At 37.2% G+C, this 20,422-nt stretch overlaps 2 protein-coding genes across 3 annotated transcripts in view; one reads left to right on the plus strand and one right to left on the minus strand.

Moving 5' to 3' along the window:
- The window catches only part of mapk8ip1b (mitogen-activated protein kinase 8 interacting protein 1b), a 32,428-nt gene that overhangs the window by 10,510 nt on the left and 1,496 nt on the right, over positions 1–20,422 (minus strand). Inside the window, exons 2-6 of the mRNA XM_048186139.1 lie at positions 17,863–18,497; positions 14,849–14,951; positions 9,848–10,087; positions 7,419–7,500; positions 5,065–5,931 (exon numbers count right to left, since the gene is read on the minus strand). Coding sequence (XP_048042096.1) covers positions 5,065–5,931; positions 7,419–7,500; positions 9,848–10,087; positions 14,849–14,951; positions 17,863–17,918 — 1,348 coding nt within the window. The 5' untranslated portion in view covers positions 17,919–18,497. The remainder of the gene's footprint in view (positions 1–5,064; positions 5,932–7,418; positions 7,501–9,847; positions 10,088–14,848; positions 14,952–17,862; positions 18,498–20,422) is intronic.
- Positions 2,053–20,422, plus strand: part of LOC125265743 (equilibrative nucleoside transporter 2) — a 44,066-nt gene continuing 25,696 nt past the window's right edge. Inside the window, exons 1-2 of one of the 2 annotated variants that reach the window (XM_048186144.1) lie at positions 2,053–2,195; positions 2,847–3,026. In XM_048186144.1, the coding sequence (XP_048042101.1) occupies positions 2,879–3,026 (148 nt within the window). In that variant the 5' untranslated portion in view covers positions 2,053–2,195; positions 2,847–2,878. Of the gene's footprint in view, positions 2,196–2,846; positions 3,027–14,908; positions 14,979–20,422 lie in introns of those variants that run through there. The other variant, XM_048186140.1, reaches the window with a different exon arrangement.

Consider the following 20,422-nt stretch of genomic DNA (forward strand, 5'->3'; position numbering starts at 1 on the left):
CGCAGGAGTGGAAGATACTGTCTGGGGTGAGTAGACGCGGTCAGTATGGACTCAACATACAACAGGAGTTAGAGGTAAATGGCATAGTTTTATCTATGTCGTTACCATCAATATATAATCCATTATCAGTCGCTGTTTATACATTTAATGTAATGTGATAATGAAGAATGTTAACATAATAATGAATGAATCAGGATTTACCTCAGAATGTGGTTTGCTAACTCTATCAAGACAAAGCTAACAGTAGGCTGCAGTACTTGCTGAAGCAATTTTTCCTTCATGGTGGAGTTCCATTTAGGATTCTTCTGTGATTTTTCCGTATTTATAAGGATTTCCGTCATTTTCGACCTTAGAGCAACGTGAGCTGCTTTAGCCCCACTGTGTGAATACCGCAAACGGACTTAACCATAGGACTTAACAAACGGCAGATGATGAGTTTTCTAAAAGGCTACATTTATTTCATGCACCATCTAGCGGCTGTAAGCAATGGAAGCCCGTTTCCGCCACAGTTGAGTAAAAAAATATAATTCTGTAAGTCATAATAATGAGAAATTTTCTCATAATTATGACTTAGTATGTCAGAATAATGAGAAAATATCTCGTAATTATGACTTATTTTCTCGTAATAATGACTTAGTATCTCATAATGAGAAACGTTCTCGTAATAATGACTTAACATCTCATAATAACGAGAAAGTTTCTCGTAATAATGACTTGGTATCTCATAATAATGAGAAACTTTCTCGTAATAATGACTTAGTTTCTCATAATAACGAGAAACTTTATCGTAATAATGAGAAACATCTACGCATGCGCAAAGCAGCGAAGCAGTGACACGCTAGCGACATCCGCTGGTCAAATGCGATAACTCTGCAATCATATCATTAAATAAATAACATTATTGATAAATTATCAATCAGTAGCCTATATGAGACGGGATAGTCTTCATTTATACCATTGTCATTGCAGTAAATCTCACAACCAAAACTTTCAGCCAATGCCACGATCCAACAACGTGTGTTCTGTGTCTCTTCCCCATGCATGCACATCTACACAGACACACATCAGTCTCGAATATTATGCAGCAAGCCATATTTATAATTGTATAAAATAATCGAGCACAAATACGGCTGAGATGCCAAATTCAGCGGCAGCTGAGGTAACATGACGGCTCATGACAGCAGCGCAATATACCTGTCACTCAAGTGACCACGCCCTTAATTATGCAGAACTTTAAGGCTTAATATAATTTAAACGGATAAGTTATAAAAAAATTCACCCCCCTCAGAGTTGTCATGAAGGGCAAAAATAGCAGTATAGACCAAAACCACAATTTGAACCAACTTGTAAACATGTTTTTTTCTGCTATAAACTTGGCCAATTTAACATGGGACTCAATGAGATTCTGCTCTCTTTTGGAGCCTGTCCCTAGCGGCCAGTCGATGAATCGCAGTTTAAGTTACTTCCGTATTGGCTTCACGAGAGAAAGGGGGAGGTTGCCGCTTGATCATGCTAAATCTAACTGATATTTATATTGACATAAAAAGAAAACGCATACCTATTCAGTTGCGCCTGCTTCCATTTATTTACGATCACAAGAAGGCACAAAACAACTCCAACAAGGCTTTTAAATTCAAAGGCTTAAACATTTAGAAATATATTGATAACATACCCTATGGTTACATCACTTTTCTGGGCATTTCTATTGATTTTCTTCTAAATTATGCGATGATTGCAAGGACGTTTGTGCGATCTCTCCGTCTATCTATCCTGATTTCAGCCAGAGCAACAGAGGGAGCTCATGAGAAAACAACAGGATTTATGAGTTAAACAAGTTAACCGGAGTGTGTGAATCTGTATGCATTTGCCAGGAATCAACAGGCACAGGGAAGTGACGGATAAAACATTAACTAATAAATACACGATTATAATCATATAAGAATTGTCTACGTTCCTCAAGCAGTCTTTGATATTTTCCATAAACGTGTGTAATTATTATCACAATGGTTAACATAAGAAGCCTTTAGCATCGCATATATGACTGTGGAAACGCGACTGGCTCTGGCACGCACGACACATTAGGAGTAAAATATCACACCATAAGCCTTTGGTGCTAGCATCAGTGACAGGCGAAGAACAGACAGCGGCTTGTTCATGTATTGCAGGGTTAGAATGCAGCAGCACTTTTGTGGAAGGTCAGTAAAGTAAAGGGCTATTAAGGGCACGAAAACTGTTTATTGTATTGTGATATTATTAACTAATAAATGTTCTAAACTAAAATGTTGTCCCTAAGCGCCGTAACGACATCTCTCATAAAGATTTGCAACTTTACAAAGTAAACAATGATCTAAAAACCACTTAGCGTCTTCGCTAATTAGAACACAAAATACCATTGGTAAGCTACTTCCGCCGCCTCACCGGAAGTTGTACCCACGTTCTTTTTTACAGTAGCGCCCCGCGGAAACAGGTGGATAACTGATGTTATTTAACAATTATTGCCGACTCTACCAGATGTCAAATCAGGGCAAAAATCTGAGCAAAAGTCGTGTAGTGTATCACAGCCTTAAGATAAATAAATACTGTAGAAGCATTGTTCATTGATAGTTCATGTTAACTAATGTAGTTAATCAGTGTTAACAAATAAAACCTTATTGTAAAGTGTTACCATAGTTTTATATAAACAGTGTTTGTATGGCGCGGGTCACCCCCTCAAGTTTAAGACTATACATCATAAAGAATTCTCACGCTCATTGGCTGCTGCCCCTCTAGATACTCTAGTAGCGTAGTGTTGTTCACTGTTATGAAGAGCAAAAATTAGACAACACTTATTTATCTTGCTTTACCAGCAGGGACAACAAGAGAATCTGTACCTGTACTGATGAAGAAACAGAAAAGCTCTGAAGACAGAGAGACAGATAAAGACAAAAACGAGCGTAAACATTGGTACAGTGAATGCAAGGAGGAAAGATTGATGACGGAGAAAATCCGAGTAGTAGTGACGCCCAAGATGCCTTTTTGTCGGACAGGTAAGAGTCAAGAGAATTAATTACTGAGTTTTATACTGCTCTCTTAAACTCACTAGTGTAATTCACATTAAACTCAGAGATGATCATGCTGGTCCCTGCCGATAGATGTTTTCAGATAGATAGACTGATTGATTGATTGATTGATTGATTTATACTAATTATGACATTTCTACTAGTATGTTGTTTAAACGGTTCACTGCCCGTGATGGTCGCATATTTAATGGTAATAATAATTTAACTTGGTTGATAATTTAACTGAGCTGAGTGCTTCCTAAAACCTGCTCTCCAGCAAGTTCACATAACCAGAAAGTGGTTATGTGAACAAAAGCGGTCATATTCCAGTGAGTGAATTGTTTAATTTGTAACCAATCCATCTTTTAATTAACCATCTTTTAGAAACACTAAAAACTCATCTAAAATCTGTCGGTGTTGGACAGTGTGACACTGCAAACAGAGTGATTATTTTGATCTCATAATTTGTGATATTTGTTTTTTCTTTTTTTTTTTGTACTGTACATAATTTTCTCATCTAAAAAGCTTTTCAAGAAGGCACAATTCTATCGGCCAAATGCTCCTGAGATCCAGTAATCCAAGGACTGCATAAATAAACTGTGAACTGATGAAACCTTATTGTGGCATGTCGCATTGAGACTGACAAAAACAACTGCAACCAGAGTACTGTTCATTTGTTACAAACATGCATGCTCATCATCATTTGATGTTGGCAAACCATGCAGAAAACTTTAACAAATGTAGAAAAGAAAAGAGTTTTAGTATCTAGAGATTTCATTGAAACAGAAATATATACACTACTGGCCAAAAGTTTGGAATTATTAAGATTTTGATGTGTTTTTGAAAGAAGTCTCCTATACTCACGAAGGCTTTATTTGATCAAAAATGCAGTAAAAAACAGTAATATTGTTAAACAGTATTACCATGTAAAAGAATGCAAATGTGCAAATGTGATGCAAAGCTGAATTTTCTGCATCATTACTCATTTTTTGGTTCTATTATTACTCCTATTATTGGTGCACAAGTATTAAAGGGTTAGTTTACCCCAAAATGAAAATAATGTAATTTATTACTCACCCTCATGCCCTTCCACACCCGTAAGACCTTCGTTAATCTCCGGAACGTAAATTAACATATTTTTGTTGAAATCCGATGGCTCAGTGAGGCCTGTATAGCCAGCAATGACATTTCCTCTCTCAAGATCCATAAGCGTACTAGAAACATATTTAAATCAGTTCATGTGAGTACAGTGGTTCAATATTAATATTATAAAGCGAGTATTTTTTGTGCACCAAAAAAACTAAATAACCACTTATATAGTGATGGCCGATTTCAAAACACTGCTTCAGGAAGCTTCAGAGCGTTATGAATCTTTTGTGTCGAATCAGCGCCAAAGTCATGCGATTTCAGCAGTTTGACACGCAATCCGAATCATGATTCGACACGCTGATTCATAACGCTCCGAAGCTTCCAGAAGCAGTGTTTTGAAATCGGCCATCACTATATAAGTGGTTATTTTGTTTTTTTGGCGCACCAAAAATATTCTTGTTGCTTTATAATATTAATATTGAACCACTGTACTCACATGAACCGATTTAAATATGTTTTTAGTACCTTTATGGATCTTGAGAGAGGAAATGTTATTGCTGGCTATGAAGGCCTCACTGAGCCATCAGATTTCAACAAAAATATCTTAATTTACGTTCCGAAGATTAATGAAGGTCTTACGGGTGTGGAATGGCATGAGGGTAAGTAATAAAAGACATTATATTCATTTTTGGGCGAACTAACCCTTTAATAATAGTTCTTATTATTACCAATGTTAAAAATATCTTTTTTTTTTTTTTTTGCTTAATATGTCTGTGGAAACCGTGATTATTATTATATTTTTTTTCAGCATTCTTTTATGAAAAGAATAGCATTTATTTTTGAAATAGAAATTTTTTGTAACATTTTAATGCGATCATACAAAATTTTGACCAATAGTGTACAAATGATAAAAACGATATAAAAGCATACCACTTACTGGAGGAGCGTGAGCAGCCATTCATGAAAACATTAACAAACTTTCGAGAAAATGGCATGTCAGCCTCAGGGGTAGAATCCTCTGACAGGCACGTTGAAGCTTTGATCCCACTTTGTTTTCTTCCTTTGTCTTCATTCTCATCCTCCTCATACTCTTTCTCAAGAGCAGACTCGTATGGAGAGGTAACACAGTTATCATAGATGGTGGCCGAATCACTGTCATCGCTGTAGCCACGATAACAATCTTTTAAACTGACAAGTTCCAGCTGATCGTGCTCATCCACGACCAATGTGTATTTGACCGAATCGTACGAAAGTCCACTTGCGTCAGAGTTGCTCATGGAAGTTTTCAGCATTCCCGACAAGCTCTCGTGATGGGCATGAGCCTCGCCAGCGCCGCAGTCTCTATAACACAGATCTTCTGCTCCAGTTACTTCTTCACCGCTACTGTCAGCAGCCAAAGCTTCCACACAAGAAAAATAGGAAGGGGGTTGCAGATCCTGTTCATTGTATGGAGGGGGGGCTTCGTTGTCAGAGCTGGCTAAGGTCACCTGGGAAAGCGCTGGCGTTTTCTCATTCTGCAGAGCCTCAGTGCAACGCTGTATTGGCGTCAGATAGATCTCCTCTGTAGGCTCAAGCCGAACGTCCGTGTGATAACGGATCCGCTCGCAGTGCCCCAGTTCTCTGTGTACATCTCTGGCTTTACATGGGACAGACAGTACGGCAGAAGGGGCAGGAGCTTGAGAATGTTTGGGCTTGTCAGTAGAGGTGCCACAGTCTTTCATTTGAGTCCGACTCCGACCGCTGCCCGGTTGGTGCTTCTCCTCATCGCTTAGACATGTGTGTTCACGAGATGGTGTCAGTTCACCTGGTTTCAGTAGAATCAAGCACAAAAAAGTTAATTGATAGATTACCAATCAAGTCGATGCTACGGAAGCTTGTTCCGCCACTGAATAATAAAAATAAAAAAGGTAATAGTGACTTTTTATCTCACAATTCAGACTTCTTTTGCAGTTCTGAAATTATATCTCACAATTCAGACTTGAGTTCTTGGAATTTGGAACTGCACGTTATAAATTCATATAGACTTCCAATTCTGACATGTCTGAATTGTGAGATAAAAATGTTACAATTACCCTTTTTTTCTGTGGTGGGAAAAAAAATTGCGAGATGTAAGTATTGTAAGTATGCCTCTATAACTGGCAATTGTGAGATATAAACTTACAATTGTTAGAAAAAACTGATAGATATAGTTATATAGATAGAATAGTTGCAATTACTTTTTTTTTTTTTTTTTTAAGGCAGAAACAACACACTGGTTTCCATGTTTTATGGGGACCTCCCATAGACATAATGATTTTTATACTGTACAAACTGTATATTCTATCCCCCTACACTAAACCTATCCTTTACAGAAAGCTTTCTTTATTTTTAGATTTTCAAAACACATTTAGTATGATTTATAAGCTGTTTTCCTCATGGGGATCAAAAAATGGCCCCATAAGGTCAAAATTTACTGGTATTACTATCCTTGTGACTTTCATAATTTAGGGAATACCAGGTGTACACCCTAAATTATTTATCAGTGATAAAAGTATACTAACATTCTGATGGATTAAAAATGGCTTGATTCGTTCTTTAAACAGACAGACCAACAAGTTAGGAATGCCTGTATAACCCATTGTTTGGCTAGAGTGCACATGCAAACATGTTTTTGTAGATGACTAGACTAAATCAAATTCACATGACCATAGTTGGCAGCAACATTGCTGCTCTTTTGTCATTGACACAACAGAGCTAGGGAAGTTAGGCATACAATGAGCTACAGTCAAACCAAAATTTATTCAGACACCTTGAACATTTCATTCATTAATGCAGTTTATTCACTATAGTTTAAAATAAATGGTAATAAAAAGATCTCAGACTTAAACTGTGTCAGAAAAAAAAAAAAAATCTTAATTATGTCAGATAACACTTGGTCAGGTCAAATTGTTTGAATAATTTTTGGCTCCAAATTTTTATGTTTTACTGGTAGTCCACTGTATGAAGAACTTTTGGGTATAATATGTCACAGTTTACTTTATTTTTCTATCCTCACTTACATAATTGAACTTACATAAGTGTCCTGCACCCACTAGTAAAAATATATAAAAAATCTCTGAATAATTTTTGGTTTGACTGTAGCTCATAATCTGTCAAATTACTTACGAAATTGATTGCTTAATATTGAAACTATATACTTTAAAATAATATACTTAAGTGGGAACTGAATGTAATTTGCATGTTAATACCAACAAAATTAAAATGTAAGACTCAATAAATGCTTACACTGTAAACAAAGATCTCTATACTCACCTGTTTTAAGGGGCGGCAAGGTCTGAGAGATTTTCTGCTGCCAGCTGTACTTCTTCGCAAATGAGTTGTTGTTTAAAGTGTCCTGTTGATGAGATGCCACAGAGAAGCTGTAGCATACTTTCATAGCGGTCTTGCAAAATATTGTAGATAAACTGTGCATAGCATTTACATTTCTTTGGTATGCATGGAATAACTAGATGCACTGGGTACTATACCCTGAACGCTTAAATGGTTAGTTCACCCAAAAATGAAAATTCTGTCATTAATTACTCACCCTCATGTAGTCCCAAACCTGTAAGACTTTCGTTAATCTTCAAAACACAAATGAAGATCTTTTTTGATGAAATCTGAGATCTTTCTGTCCCTCCATAGACAGCTACACAACTACCACTTTGATGCTTCAAAAAGTTTATAAAAGGAATGTAAAACTAATTCACGACTTGAGCGGTTTAGTTCAAATTTTCCGAAGAGACACAATCACTATATGATCAACAGATTAAATGTAGGAATATAAACATTCATCAACTCACACATCAGTTGTGGTAAATGGAAGCTCAAGCATGTTTGCTTGACGTGTGCGAGAAGCAATGAGGTTCATTCTCGTGTGTTATGCAGCACATTTGTGTTTCCACAAGAGGTTTGTTCTCGCTCTTCAAGCAGGTTCGCTTGAGCTTCTGGTTATGAACGTGTTATTTACATGTGAATAAAAGCCTAAATTCACTCTGTTCATCATATAATGCGATCGAGTCTCTTCAGAAAATTTGGATTAAACCACTCAATTAACTTACAACAAACTTATGGGTTTGGAACGACATGAGGGTGAGTAATTAATGACAGAATTTTCATTTTTGGATGAACTAACCCTTTAAAGCTAAATATTTTCTGCCACATAAACCTGAGCCCTCAGTTAAGTTTAATAATACAAGAGCGTTCTGTAAATGTGTTGAATTTAAAACCAAGTCTTTTTGATGGACTCCAAAAGACCTCCCTCTCTTTCACAGATTCTTTCTCACTCTCAATACCTCTTACAATTCTTACAATAATGCCCACTCTTTTTGTCCATACGGACACATATTAACATTCCCCACACAGACCATGAGCTTTAAATCATTCCTCCACCATACATAAAAGCAGAGGTGTAAAGTAACGAATTAGATATATGCTCGTTACAATACACTCTTAAAGATTTCTTAAATTATTAGATATTAAAAATAAAGATTTCACAAGGGTTTTTTTTAAGCAGCGATGCCATATAGAAGAACCATTTTTAGTCCTTTGGTTCTCATTTTGTGGATTGAAAATGTTCTGTGGATGTTAAAGGTTCTTCATGGAACCATCAATGCCAATTAAGAACTTTTATTTTTAAGAGTGTAATTAAGTAGTTTTTTTATTTCGTTTTTTTTATTTAAATGCTGTACTTTTACTCTGTCATTTTCCCTCTAAATGTGTTCACTACTTATCTTCCTAAAAAAAAATAACCAACTGGTTCTGACAAAAAAAAACAAAAAAAGCAACTGTCAGAGGCAAACACTGTTTCTCTTTCAGCATTTCTGCTCATGTTCTGGTGAGCGCGCACTCACAGTGTTTATTCAAACAGAAAATGACAAAGAAATATCAACCCCTCTCAATAACAATGATGTGGTCATACTTTATTGTTCAATGGGGGCCAAGCACTAACAAGCCCAAATACATGACTGTATTTTAGAAAGAAGACATTTATGGAAAAACAAGACCAAAGTCAATAAATTTAATTATATTTCCTCTGTTTGTTTTTAAACAATTTTTGAATTACAGTGTTTAAGCTACATTTTTAAATTATAGCACGCAATGTTATAAATATATTTTTGGGAAGTACTAATACTTTTACTGTGATTTTTTTTTTCTTTTTAACCACCAAATATTCCCCCAAATGTAATCATGATCACAGACACAGAGGTGTAGTTTTATTTTAACTAATTACTAAAAACCTACTTACAAATATTTTAAGTAATTTCAAGTTCAAATGTTAAAGAATGTGATGATGACAGAGTGGGTGTATTAAATTAGTCAATCCATTTACACAAGTTTGACCAGTTTGGGCTGTTGTGCTTATCTGTTGCAAGACTGACAGACAAGCATTATTGCATTGACAGGGTAATGAACTAATCATATCACAACGCACTCAGGCATCACCTCCTCTCACTTGACTTTTTGGAAGTGTATTATCACGCTCTATTAGCTCAATTTGCTGTAGTAGAACATGATGAGCTCAAAAGAGACGCTGCCTCCCTCTGAAACTTCATCGACGGGTGTTGCTATTGGTTGCTATCACTGTCATTTATTTTCTTTTCATAAATCATTTAGGAGGCACTGCTTACCTTGCCTCATCAGAGAAAATGCACCTGCAGTATATCTACTGTCATATCTTTACATACCCATCTGTTTATTACCTGAGTCCGGGGCACCTGTGGAAATAAGTTGAGAGTGGTCGGTCTTTTTGGACGGTAGGTATCCATGGTGAAAGGAGCAGCAGAATCCATAGATGGTTTGCTGTCGTATCGACAAGCCACTCTTTGGCTCCTATCGACAGCATCAGTAAGATGTAAAGGATGTGTCTCTGCCTGGATCTGACCCACTGCGCCTGCCTCCACCTTGTCCAAGCCACTATTGGGTGCTTGAATCACATGATCCTGCAGGGGTTGGAAAGATCGGCTGTCAATCACAGAAGAGAGTGAATGAAAAAGCAAGAGGGGAGATGAGGGCCACTGACTCAACCATTAGAACAAGCAATGACATCAGACTTTGGCATTTTCGGTGCCGGCTAAGCCACGAGAACAAGAGACAGGGGGAGGGGTTTGGGACAAAGACTATTCATGTTGGTGTTTACCCACTGCATTACAATGAGACACATGCTTTCAGCTCTCGTTATATGCAAAAGTTTGCAAGATTTGTGCAGATTTTGATTTAGAGACGAAATTGTAAAAACAAGTGCTGTGAAAAAAAAAAACCCTGTGGAGTGAAAATATGAAAAGTGTACACTTTATAGTAAGTGTGTTTAACTACTAAGTACTGATGTTTAAATTTGATACAGTGCACTTACTGTGTTCATAAAAGTTTTTACATTGTACTTATGTTTTTTTTTTTTTTTTTTTTTTAAATACCTTGTGATGTTAATTCTTGTTTCTGGGTGCTTCTCATTTCTTATTTGTGCTTCCTCTCTTCCTTTCTTCGCATCTTAGCTCCACCCCCTTAGGATGTGAGGGAAGGATATACCTGAGTATCCTCGTTCATGACTCCTTAGGAAGCGTCCTCGTTCCTCGCCTTCTCGCGATGCAATTACAGAATTGAGATGTTATTCAAGATGGCTTAATTCGATCGGTTTCCGGGTCGCGGGCTGGAAGGATTGGTTCTTGTTTGATTAGTTCAACTTTATCATTGGTTGTTGTTGTCATGTGTTTCCCCATGTTCCCCCATGTATTTAAGCCCTCATGTTTGCCATGTTGCCTTGTCATGTATTGTTCCCTGTAACCGCTGTTGATGAGTTTCATGTTTTATAAGACACTTTCCACCGCAGGAACTTTCCCCAGGAACTAGGGACTTTGGGGTGGTACTCTGTGTGTTTCGACCACAGGGACCAGGGTCTGAATGAAGTTCCAGGTAAAAATTTTCCCCTTAGAAACTCCCTGCTCGTGAGGTAGGACTTTTTCAAAGTTCAGGAACTTTCGGGGCTCTGACTTCGGTGCTGAACACGCTGATTGGTTGAGTTCACACAGCATTTTGATTGGTTGATTCCACGCAGCATTTTTTTTTTCCAAAAAAATTGTTTTTTAATTTAATTTAATTTTCAATTTAATTTTCCTAATCTTCACGGTACTTTAGACCACAATGGAAACGCAGACAGCAACAGGTCTGGGGAATTTTTGGTAAAATAAAACTGGGTTCAATAAACTCACTTTCAGTGAATTAATTGTTGCATAAATCTAGACTGCAACAATGAATCCTGCAGTTGCCCTCCTGCATTAACGCCAGGATTATGTTAGGGAATTCAGTGATGTGACACTTGAGGACATTTTTCGTATGGGTTTAGATGAGCATATTGCTTCTCTAATTATCAATGTATCCTCACATCACGGACACCACACCAGAGTCTCTTCACGTTATGCTTGCCAGGCCAGAGCCTCCTTCTGCCTTATGGCCTGAGGAGATCTTGGGCTGCTCCCAGGCTCACACAATAACATGGTTCACAAACCATCACTCCCAAGTACGGTGGTCCCAGAGGTCTTATCCTCTGCTCCCAGTGATGGCAGCCAACATTTTGTGTCTCTGGGCTGTACATGCTTACGCTGATTCGGCGGAGTCCTGTGCCCCAAGACACAGAGGCGGTCCACAAATATTTGGTGCTCATGTTTGTGGCCATCCACAAACTTTTTGTGCTCCATGTCATGGCCAATCTGTCACCGCCAGGAAGGCCGTCCGTGTCTCTGCTCAGCTGTGGCCTTCAGATCTCTGGTTGTCTTCTGCTCCGCCATGGCCTCCTGATCCACAGTGGTCTTCTGCTTTAATGAGGTGGTCATCTCCTCCACCAGCTCCATTCTCTGGTGCTCTCCATCTCCACTGCTCGACAGTCCATGGTCTCGTCCACTGCTTCAAGGTCCATGGTCTCGTCTACTGCTCTATGGTCCATGATCTCGTCCACTGCTCCAAGGTCCATGGTCTTGTCTACTGCTCCATGATCCATGGTCTCGTCTACTGCTCCACGGTCCATGGTCTCGTCCACTGCTCCAAGGTCCGTGGTCTCGTCCACTGCTCCATGGTCTCGTCCACTGTTCCATGGTTTATGGTCTTGTCCACTGCTCCAAGGTCCATGGTCTTGTCTACTGCTCCACGATCCATGATCTCGTCCACTGCTCCACGGTCCATGGTCTCATCCACTGCTCCACGGTCCATGGTCTCGTCTACTGCTCCATGGTCCATGGTCTCGTCCACTGCTCCAAGGTTCATGGTCTTGTCTACTTCTCCATGATCCGTGATCTCGTCCACTGCTCTACGGTCCATGGTCTCGTCCACTGCTCCAATGTCCATGGTCTTATCCACTGCTCCACGGTCCATGGTCTCGTCCACTGCTCCACAGTGCTTGGTCTCGTCCAGTGCTCCACGGTTCATGCCCACCTCTGCTCGTTAGTCTAGGCCAACCTGAGCCTCCATGGTCTCATCCTCTGCTCCATGGTCCAGACCACCTCCACTCCTCCACCTTCCTGGACTGTTTTGTTTGTGTTTCGTTAGGGCATCGGGAGCATGTTATGTTTGTTTTTGTTTCATGTTTCCAGATCATGTTTTCTTGTCTTTTATTTTGAAATTTGTCATAGTCATGTTTTCTGTTTTTGTCATATGATTACCTGTTCCCCTCATGTGATCCTGTCATGTGGTTCTTTGTTTTGTGGTTCATTGCTTCATGTGTAATGTTCTGATTTGTTCCTTAGTACATATGTCTAGTTTTCATTGGTTCATTGTCTCGTTACCTTGTTATCAGTTCTGTCTTTTCATTGGTTCTTGTTTGATTGGTTCAACTTTGTCATTGGTTGTTGTTGTGATGTGTTTCCCTTATGTTCCCTCTTGAATTTAAACCCTCATGTTTGCCATGTTGCCTTGTTGTGTAGTTCCATGTATCCACTCTTGGTTTCATGGTCTAGTCAAGTCCAGTCAAATCTTTGTTTATATTTGGTAAACTCACCTTCAGTGCATTAATCATTAAATGTAATTACAGCTGTAATTAATTTCTTTAATTACATCTATAATTACACTGCTGACCCTTCCCTTACACCTTAACCCACCCTTAAACCTAACCATACCACTAAACCTTTCCCTAATCTTACCCATTTCCCACCTCAGTAGCAGCACAAGTGTTTTGCAATACAACATAAACACAGTAAGTACATTGTACCTAATATTTTTTTATGTAAGTATAGTAGTTAACGAACCTAATATAAAGTATGTATCATCAGTAATTCAGTTATGTATTTAAGTGTAACTTACTAATAATTTACATCAGTTAACTGGCCTGGGAAACATGACTTACTTTTGTGCCGCAAACATGGTAAAGCCCATGTTTTCCCATCTATTCTAAGCTAAGGCTAAGATTGAGAGAATTTTGTAACTTTAAATGGAAAATAGTAGGGACTGTTGGACAGACCTGGGAAACCTAAATGGATGTTTATAAAAAATATGTGACCCTGGACAACAAAACCAGTCATAAGTCACACGGGTATATTTGAAGAAATAGCCAACAATACATTGTATCAAAATTATTGATTTTTCTTTTATGCCAAAAATCATTAGGATATTATGTACAATCATGTTCCATGAAAATATTTTGTAAATTTTCTACCATAAATATATCAAATTATCATATATCAATATATCAAAAATATTTTTGTGAGTGGATATGCATTGCTAAAGACTTCATTTGGACAACTTTAAAGGCAATTTTTGGTATCTTTTTGGTATCTCGACCAAATATTGTCCTAAACCAATGGAAAGCTTATTTATTCCGCTTTCAGATGATGTATAAATCTCAATTTCAAAAAATTGACCCTTATGACCGGTTTTGTGGTCCAGGATCACATATTTGTTATATTCCATAAATGATTAACCAGACTCTTCACCCAGCAAACAAACAATCACTTGAGATATGTACAATCATGTGTCCAATTTTCCTATGCAATCATATTATGTTCTTTTATACTGTTTTGCATATGTATTAATCTAAACTATTTGAATGAATGTTTTAGACTTCCTTAATCAAGATCACATACATGTCTGATATCTATGAGTTCATATTTTAATTTCCTGAATGATCAATGACTTCACTCTATTGCTGGATGCTCTTATTTTTTAATTGGACTAAATTGCACCACCCAATTTAGGTGGAATGCTATTTATGGACATTTCTATATTCATTTAATTCATTATTTTCCCTGACTATAATCTTTTTTACTTTAAATGCTTTGCTGACATTTATTGTATTTTAGTTATATGGTTAACAATTCCTCTAGTAATGTAAACATCGGTAGAGAGGATCATTTGTGGAATGTGGAATAAAAACAAAAATTTTGCAAGTGTGTGAGCAAGTTAGACAGTATTTCTAACAGACATAAACGTGGTGCTGATCACTGCCACCTACAGGTGTAATGATGTAGTGCACATGAAAGGTTATTTCCTGAACAAAGAATCTGTAAACAAATATATATATATATTTTTTCCAGATCCAAAAAATTCCCTGGAAACATTAATAATAACAACTACTATTATTATTAATAAAAGAAGAACACAAAAAACAAGATACAAATTAAATTCAGAACAAAAGTACACAAAGCCTAGATGCATTGTAATTCCCAGTGGTTGTTAGATGTTGTTCTGTAATATTTTACATGTTAAGCAAGGCCTTTTCTTACCTTGATGTCAGAGTTGTTGCGCCTGGCTCTGAATTCAAATTCCTCTGTGATTTCTGACAGGTCCTCATCTTCAAATTCATCCAAGCCTATGTCATGGGTCAGCCTATAGAAAGAACCACCCAAGTTACTGGTAAGGGGCACTAGAGGGCTGTTTGTTTCTTTGTTTTTAAATGTATTGCACAATATACCCTCGTGAAAGAGAAGTGTGCTTAACTGTATTGAATAGCACTTGTAGTGTACTTCAAATCTTAAAAGTCTATTTTTAAAAATCTACTTGCAGATAATATCATATTAATGAAATAAAAGGCCACTTAAGTGTAAAGTGTACACTTTCATGACTGTTTCTTAACACACTTAAGCACACTTTTAAAAAGTGCACTTTGTAATGTGAAAATAAACGTTTTACTATAAATTACTCTTTAAATCATTGTTGATATCTTTTAAATGTACTAAATTGCAGCTTCATCATTACAGTTGAGTAATTATAAATACATTTAAATTCATGACATATACAAGTTTAAAAATAAATGACAAAGTATATTTTAGTTTACCATAAATGCTTGTCAGTACATTGAGCAATACACTTTAACCATATTTGAAAGATAATAGAAGTAATTATGAAATTACATATAAAGATGTACTTAAGCTGGACTATAGAGTGCTTTTTGACCCACTTAAGTGGGATATATTGCATTTAATATAAAACAAACATTAATGTGATCACAAAAACCAAATGGTTAAAAACATGCTCTAAAGTTCAGCTAACTGCAATAAATAAATACAAATAATAATACCAAAATACATTTTCATTTAATTAACAATTAACACGCAGTTAAAGGGTTAGTTCACCCAAAAATGAAAATTCTGTCATTTATTACTCACCCTCATGCCGTTCCACACCCGTAAGACCTTTGTTAATCTTCAGAACACAAATTAAGATATTTTAGTTGAAATCCGATGGCTCCGTGAGGCCTCCATAGGGAGCAATGACACTTCCTCTCTCAAGATCCATAAAGGTACTAAAAACATATTTAAAACTGTTCATGTGAGTACAGTGGTTCAATATTAATATTATAAAGCGATGAGTATAGTTTTGGTTTCCCCAAAAAAAACAACAACGAAATAACGACTTATTTAGTGATGGCCGATTTCAAAACACTGCTTCAGGAAGCATTGGATTATAAATGAATCCGTGTATCGAATCTTCTGTTCGGAGCGCCAAAGTCACGTGATTTCAGCCGTTGGCAGTTTGACACGCGATCGGAATCATGATTCGACACACTGATTCATTTATGCTCCGATGCTTCATGAAGCAGTGTTTTGAAATCCGCCATCACTAAATAAGTCGTTATTTTGTTTTTTTTGGCACACCAAAAATATTCTTGTCGCTTTATAATATTAATATTTAACCACTGTACTCACATGAACTGATTTAAATATGTTTTTAGTACCTTTATGGATCTTGAGAGAGGAAATGTCATTGATCCCTATGAAGGCCTTACGGAGCCATCGGATTTCAACTAAAATATCTTAATTTGTGTTCTGAAGATGAATGAAGGTTTTACGGGTGTGGAACGGCATGAAGGTAAGTAATAAATGACAGAATTTTCATTTTTTGGTGAACTAACCCTTTAAGTGTCCAAAAACATTGTTCAGTTTGCACTTACTGTACTGTATATTATCTCCATAATAAGTGTTTTTATTTTTGTTTAATATTTTTTATTATTTTATTATATAATATTTTTAGTGTTTTTTTTTGTTGTTGTTGTTTTTTTCAAAGTATGCCAAAGTGTACTTCTTTTTTCACAAGGGTTTTAATATAGGCTTATGTTGAACCTTATTCTTGTACATGCAGGCACTGTATTACGCAGATACATGTAGTATTAATTGCTTCTGTTGCTACAAATCTGAAACATTTTGACAAACACTGCATCTAGTCCACATTATGTGCAATAAACAAAGCAAATACTGCCACTATATGAGAAGTGAAAGTGTCTGACTTGACGGCTCTGTTTTCAACTCCTCCCCCGACTGCAGTGTGCTAATCTCGCAGATCGATCCGCATGCAAATCCAGCAAATCCAGCCACATGCCAAAGTCACGCACACCTTTTTATTATGATTAGCTGGTTCAGGTGTGTTTAATTGGGGTTAGAGCTAAACTCTGCAGGAAAGGGGCCCCTAAAGCACAGGACCCGATGCAGCAGCCTAACCATCACACCCCAAAACACTGTAATCACTGCCAAAGGTGCTTCAACTAAGCTGCGTAAAGGGTGTGAATACTTATGCCAATATGAATTTTTTTTAATTCAATTGCAAAGTTATTACAAATCTGTTTTTGCTTTGTCACTGTAGAGTTTGGATTGTAGATTTAAATGCAAAAATAAATCATTTAAAGTATTTTAGCATAAGGGTGAAACAAAATGTGGAAAAAAAAAAAATGACGGGTGAATATTTTCTCAATGCATAGTTTGGCAGGGAACAGTGACTTGGCTAACGTCACAGGTCACATGACAACATCACCATGGTGGATGTAGTTTGCTTGCACTGTATTATACTACAAACAAACAGCTCATCATCAAACGGATTTCAGAAGCAGCTTGTGTCTCTATGTGAGAAAGAGCTCATGCTGTGCACATGCACATTCTCAGTCCCTTTCAAAATAAAAGTCTTTTGTCACGCCATAAATCTGTGACACTGCGATTAATAAAACCTGCACTGTAAAGTGGACTGTTTAAAAAGACAGCAGGTGAAGACAATAGTATTATGCCCTTATGTTATTTTCAATCTATTAATAAACAAATGGCAAAGGTCAAAAATCCCATTGCAATAATGGAAACAATATTGCATAAAAATTAATAGAAGATCCCTGACATAACAGAATGTTGCTATGCAACAAAAATAACAATCTACCGTGTTCTGCATCTGCTGCTCATCAAAACACATGCACTAACACAGCAGTATTTGTTCCTAGCACAACAAATTTTGTGTATTATAGAGAAAAATAAGCTGATACCATTTCTCCCATTGCTCCTCCGTCCATTCTTCTTTGCCATCACCGTTTGAGTCCATTCTGTGAGCAGTGCAGCATGGGATTGTGTTGACATCTGGTCAAAGCTCTCTTCTTATTTCAGTGCATGCCATTCGAGCTGCTGTATTTGAAGTCAGTTTAGACTGAATTCAGTGACAGCAGCACATGATGCAGCTCCAGTATTCTCCATTCCCTGTTATGTCCAGTGTATAATGATGACGTCTTGATGAATGCTGCATTTTTCTCACTGTATCTCTCTGCCCTTGCTCATGTGTTTACCTGCATCCTCGCTGTACGATCAAGCAGAAATGGCAAAATAAAAGCTTTGCAGAGTCAGCGCTGATAGAGATGCTGCATGACAGTGTCCTTCTGCTTATACATAATCATGCAGATGATCCAATAATCATGCAGATGATCCAATGGCAGGCGTGTATTTCACAACATCTCCCCTCCTCTCTGCCTCTTGTCTCCAAAGTTGCCCATCCCCCACATCCTTATCTCTCTCTCTCTCTCTCTCTCTCTCTCTCTTCTCTCAGTGTTTGAGAGAGATATGGTGTATAAATAAGAGTGGGTGGGTGCAGCCAATTCAATACCTCTCTTTAAGGCCAAATAGCAACATACTATAGAGAGAAACCAAAATAAATTTTTAAATATCTTCAAATAATAAGAAAGTGGACCATGTAGTGAAACACTAAATGTTTTTATTCACTATATCAACCAAATTTTGCAAACTTCCCTGGTTCAAATTTTTGATTTTGTTAATATCTTTTCTGAAGAAAAACAAACATAAATAGTGATGAAAGCCAAAATATTAAATGATTAGTCCACTTCAGAATTAAAATTTCCTGATAATTTATTCACCTCCATGTCTTTCAAGATGTTTATGTCTTTCTTTCTTCATTCAAAAAGAAATTAAAGTTTTTGCATTCCAGGATTTTCTTGCATTTTCTCCATATAGTGGACTTCAGCAGGGTTTAATGGGTTGAAGGTCTAAATTGCAGTTTCAGTGCAGCTTCAAAGGGTTCTAAACGATACCCGCTGAGGAATAAGGATCTTGTCTAGCAAAACGATCTGTCATTTTCTAATTCCAAAAAAAAAAAATATATATATATATATATATATATATATATATATATATATATATTAGGGCTGGGTATCGATTCAGATGTTCCAGATCGATTCAATTTCGATTCACAAGCTCTCAAATCAAATCGATTCGATTTCGATTCTCGATTTGATTTTCGATTCTCGATTCGATTTCCGATTCTCGATTCAATTTTATGTGAAGGTGGCATCAACGTCGACAAAGCACCTGAAACCGCCATTTAAAGGGATAGTTCACCCAAAAATGAAAATTTGATGTTTATCTGCTTACCCCCAGAGCATCCAAGATGTAGGTGACTTTTTTTCTTCAGTCGAACGCAAATTATGATTTTTAACTGCAACCGCTGCCCTCTGTCAGTCAAATAATAGCAGTGGATAGGAACTTCAACTATAACAGTAAATAAAACTTGCTTAGACACATCCAAATTAAACCCTGCGGCTCGTGACGACACATTAATGTCTTAAGACACAAAACGATCGGTTTGTGTGAGAAACCGAACAGTATTTATATCATTTTTTACCTTTAATACACCACTATGTCCAACTCCGTTCAGCTTCCGGTGTGTGAGGTCTGATCGCGCTCTGACAACGGAAGTGTTGTCTCGCGCTCATTGAAGTATATGGGCGAGACATCACTTCCGTCGTCAGAATGCGTTTTTTGACCTCACTAACAGGAAGCTGAACGGAGTTGGACATAGTGGTGTTTTAGAGGTAAAAAATGATATAAATACTGTTCGGTTTCTCACACAAACCGATCGTTTTGTGTCTTAAGACATTAATGTGTCGTCACGAGCCGCAGGGTTTAATTTGGATGTGTCTAAGCAAGTTTTATTTACTGTTATAGTTGAAGTTCCTATCCACTGCTATTATTTGACTGACAGAGGGCAGCGGTTGCAGTTAAAAATCATAATTTGCGTTCGACTGAAGAAAAAAAGTCACCTACATCTTGGATGCTCTGGGGGGTAAGCAGATAAACATCAAATTTTCATTTTTGGGTGAACTATCCCTTTAAGCACTGAATGAATGAATGACAGGTTCGCCTCTCGCTCCTTGGTGACATCGCGCAAGGCAAATAAGAGGGTGACATCTAGTGGAGAAGACTCGTAATTAGATTAACGTTAATCTTACGTTCAATGTTTGCGGAAATGAATATGGAAAAAAAAAAACGATTCGTGGCCTTTGAGAATCGAATTTGAATCGACCACATTTTAAAAAACGATTAATCGAAAAATCAATTTTTTTACCCAGCCCTAATATATATATATATATATATATATATATATATATATACTTTTTAACCACAAATGCTCATCTTGCACTGCTCTGTGATGCACCACACATAATGTAATCACGTTGGAAAGGTCATGCATGACGTAGGCGGAAGTACCGCGGTAGGGTGAAAAAATCCATCTCATTTTCTCCTCCAACTTCAAAATCATCC

This window comes from Megalobrama amblycephala, linkage group LG3 (assembly GCF_018812025.1).
Source record: "Megalobrama amblycephala isolate DHTTF-2021 linkage group LG3, ASM1881202v1, whole genome shotgun sequence".
Taxonomy (NCBI): Eukaryota; Metazoa; Chordata; class Actinopteri; order Cypriniformes; family Xenocyprididae; genus Megalobrama; species Megalobrama amblycephala.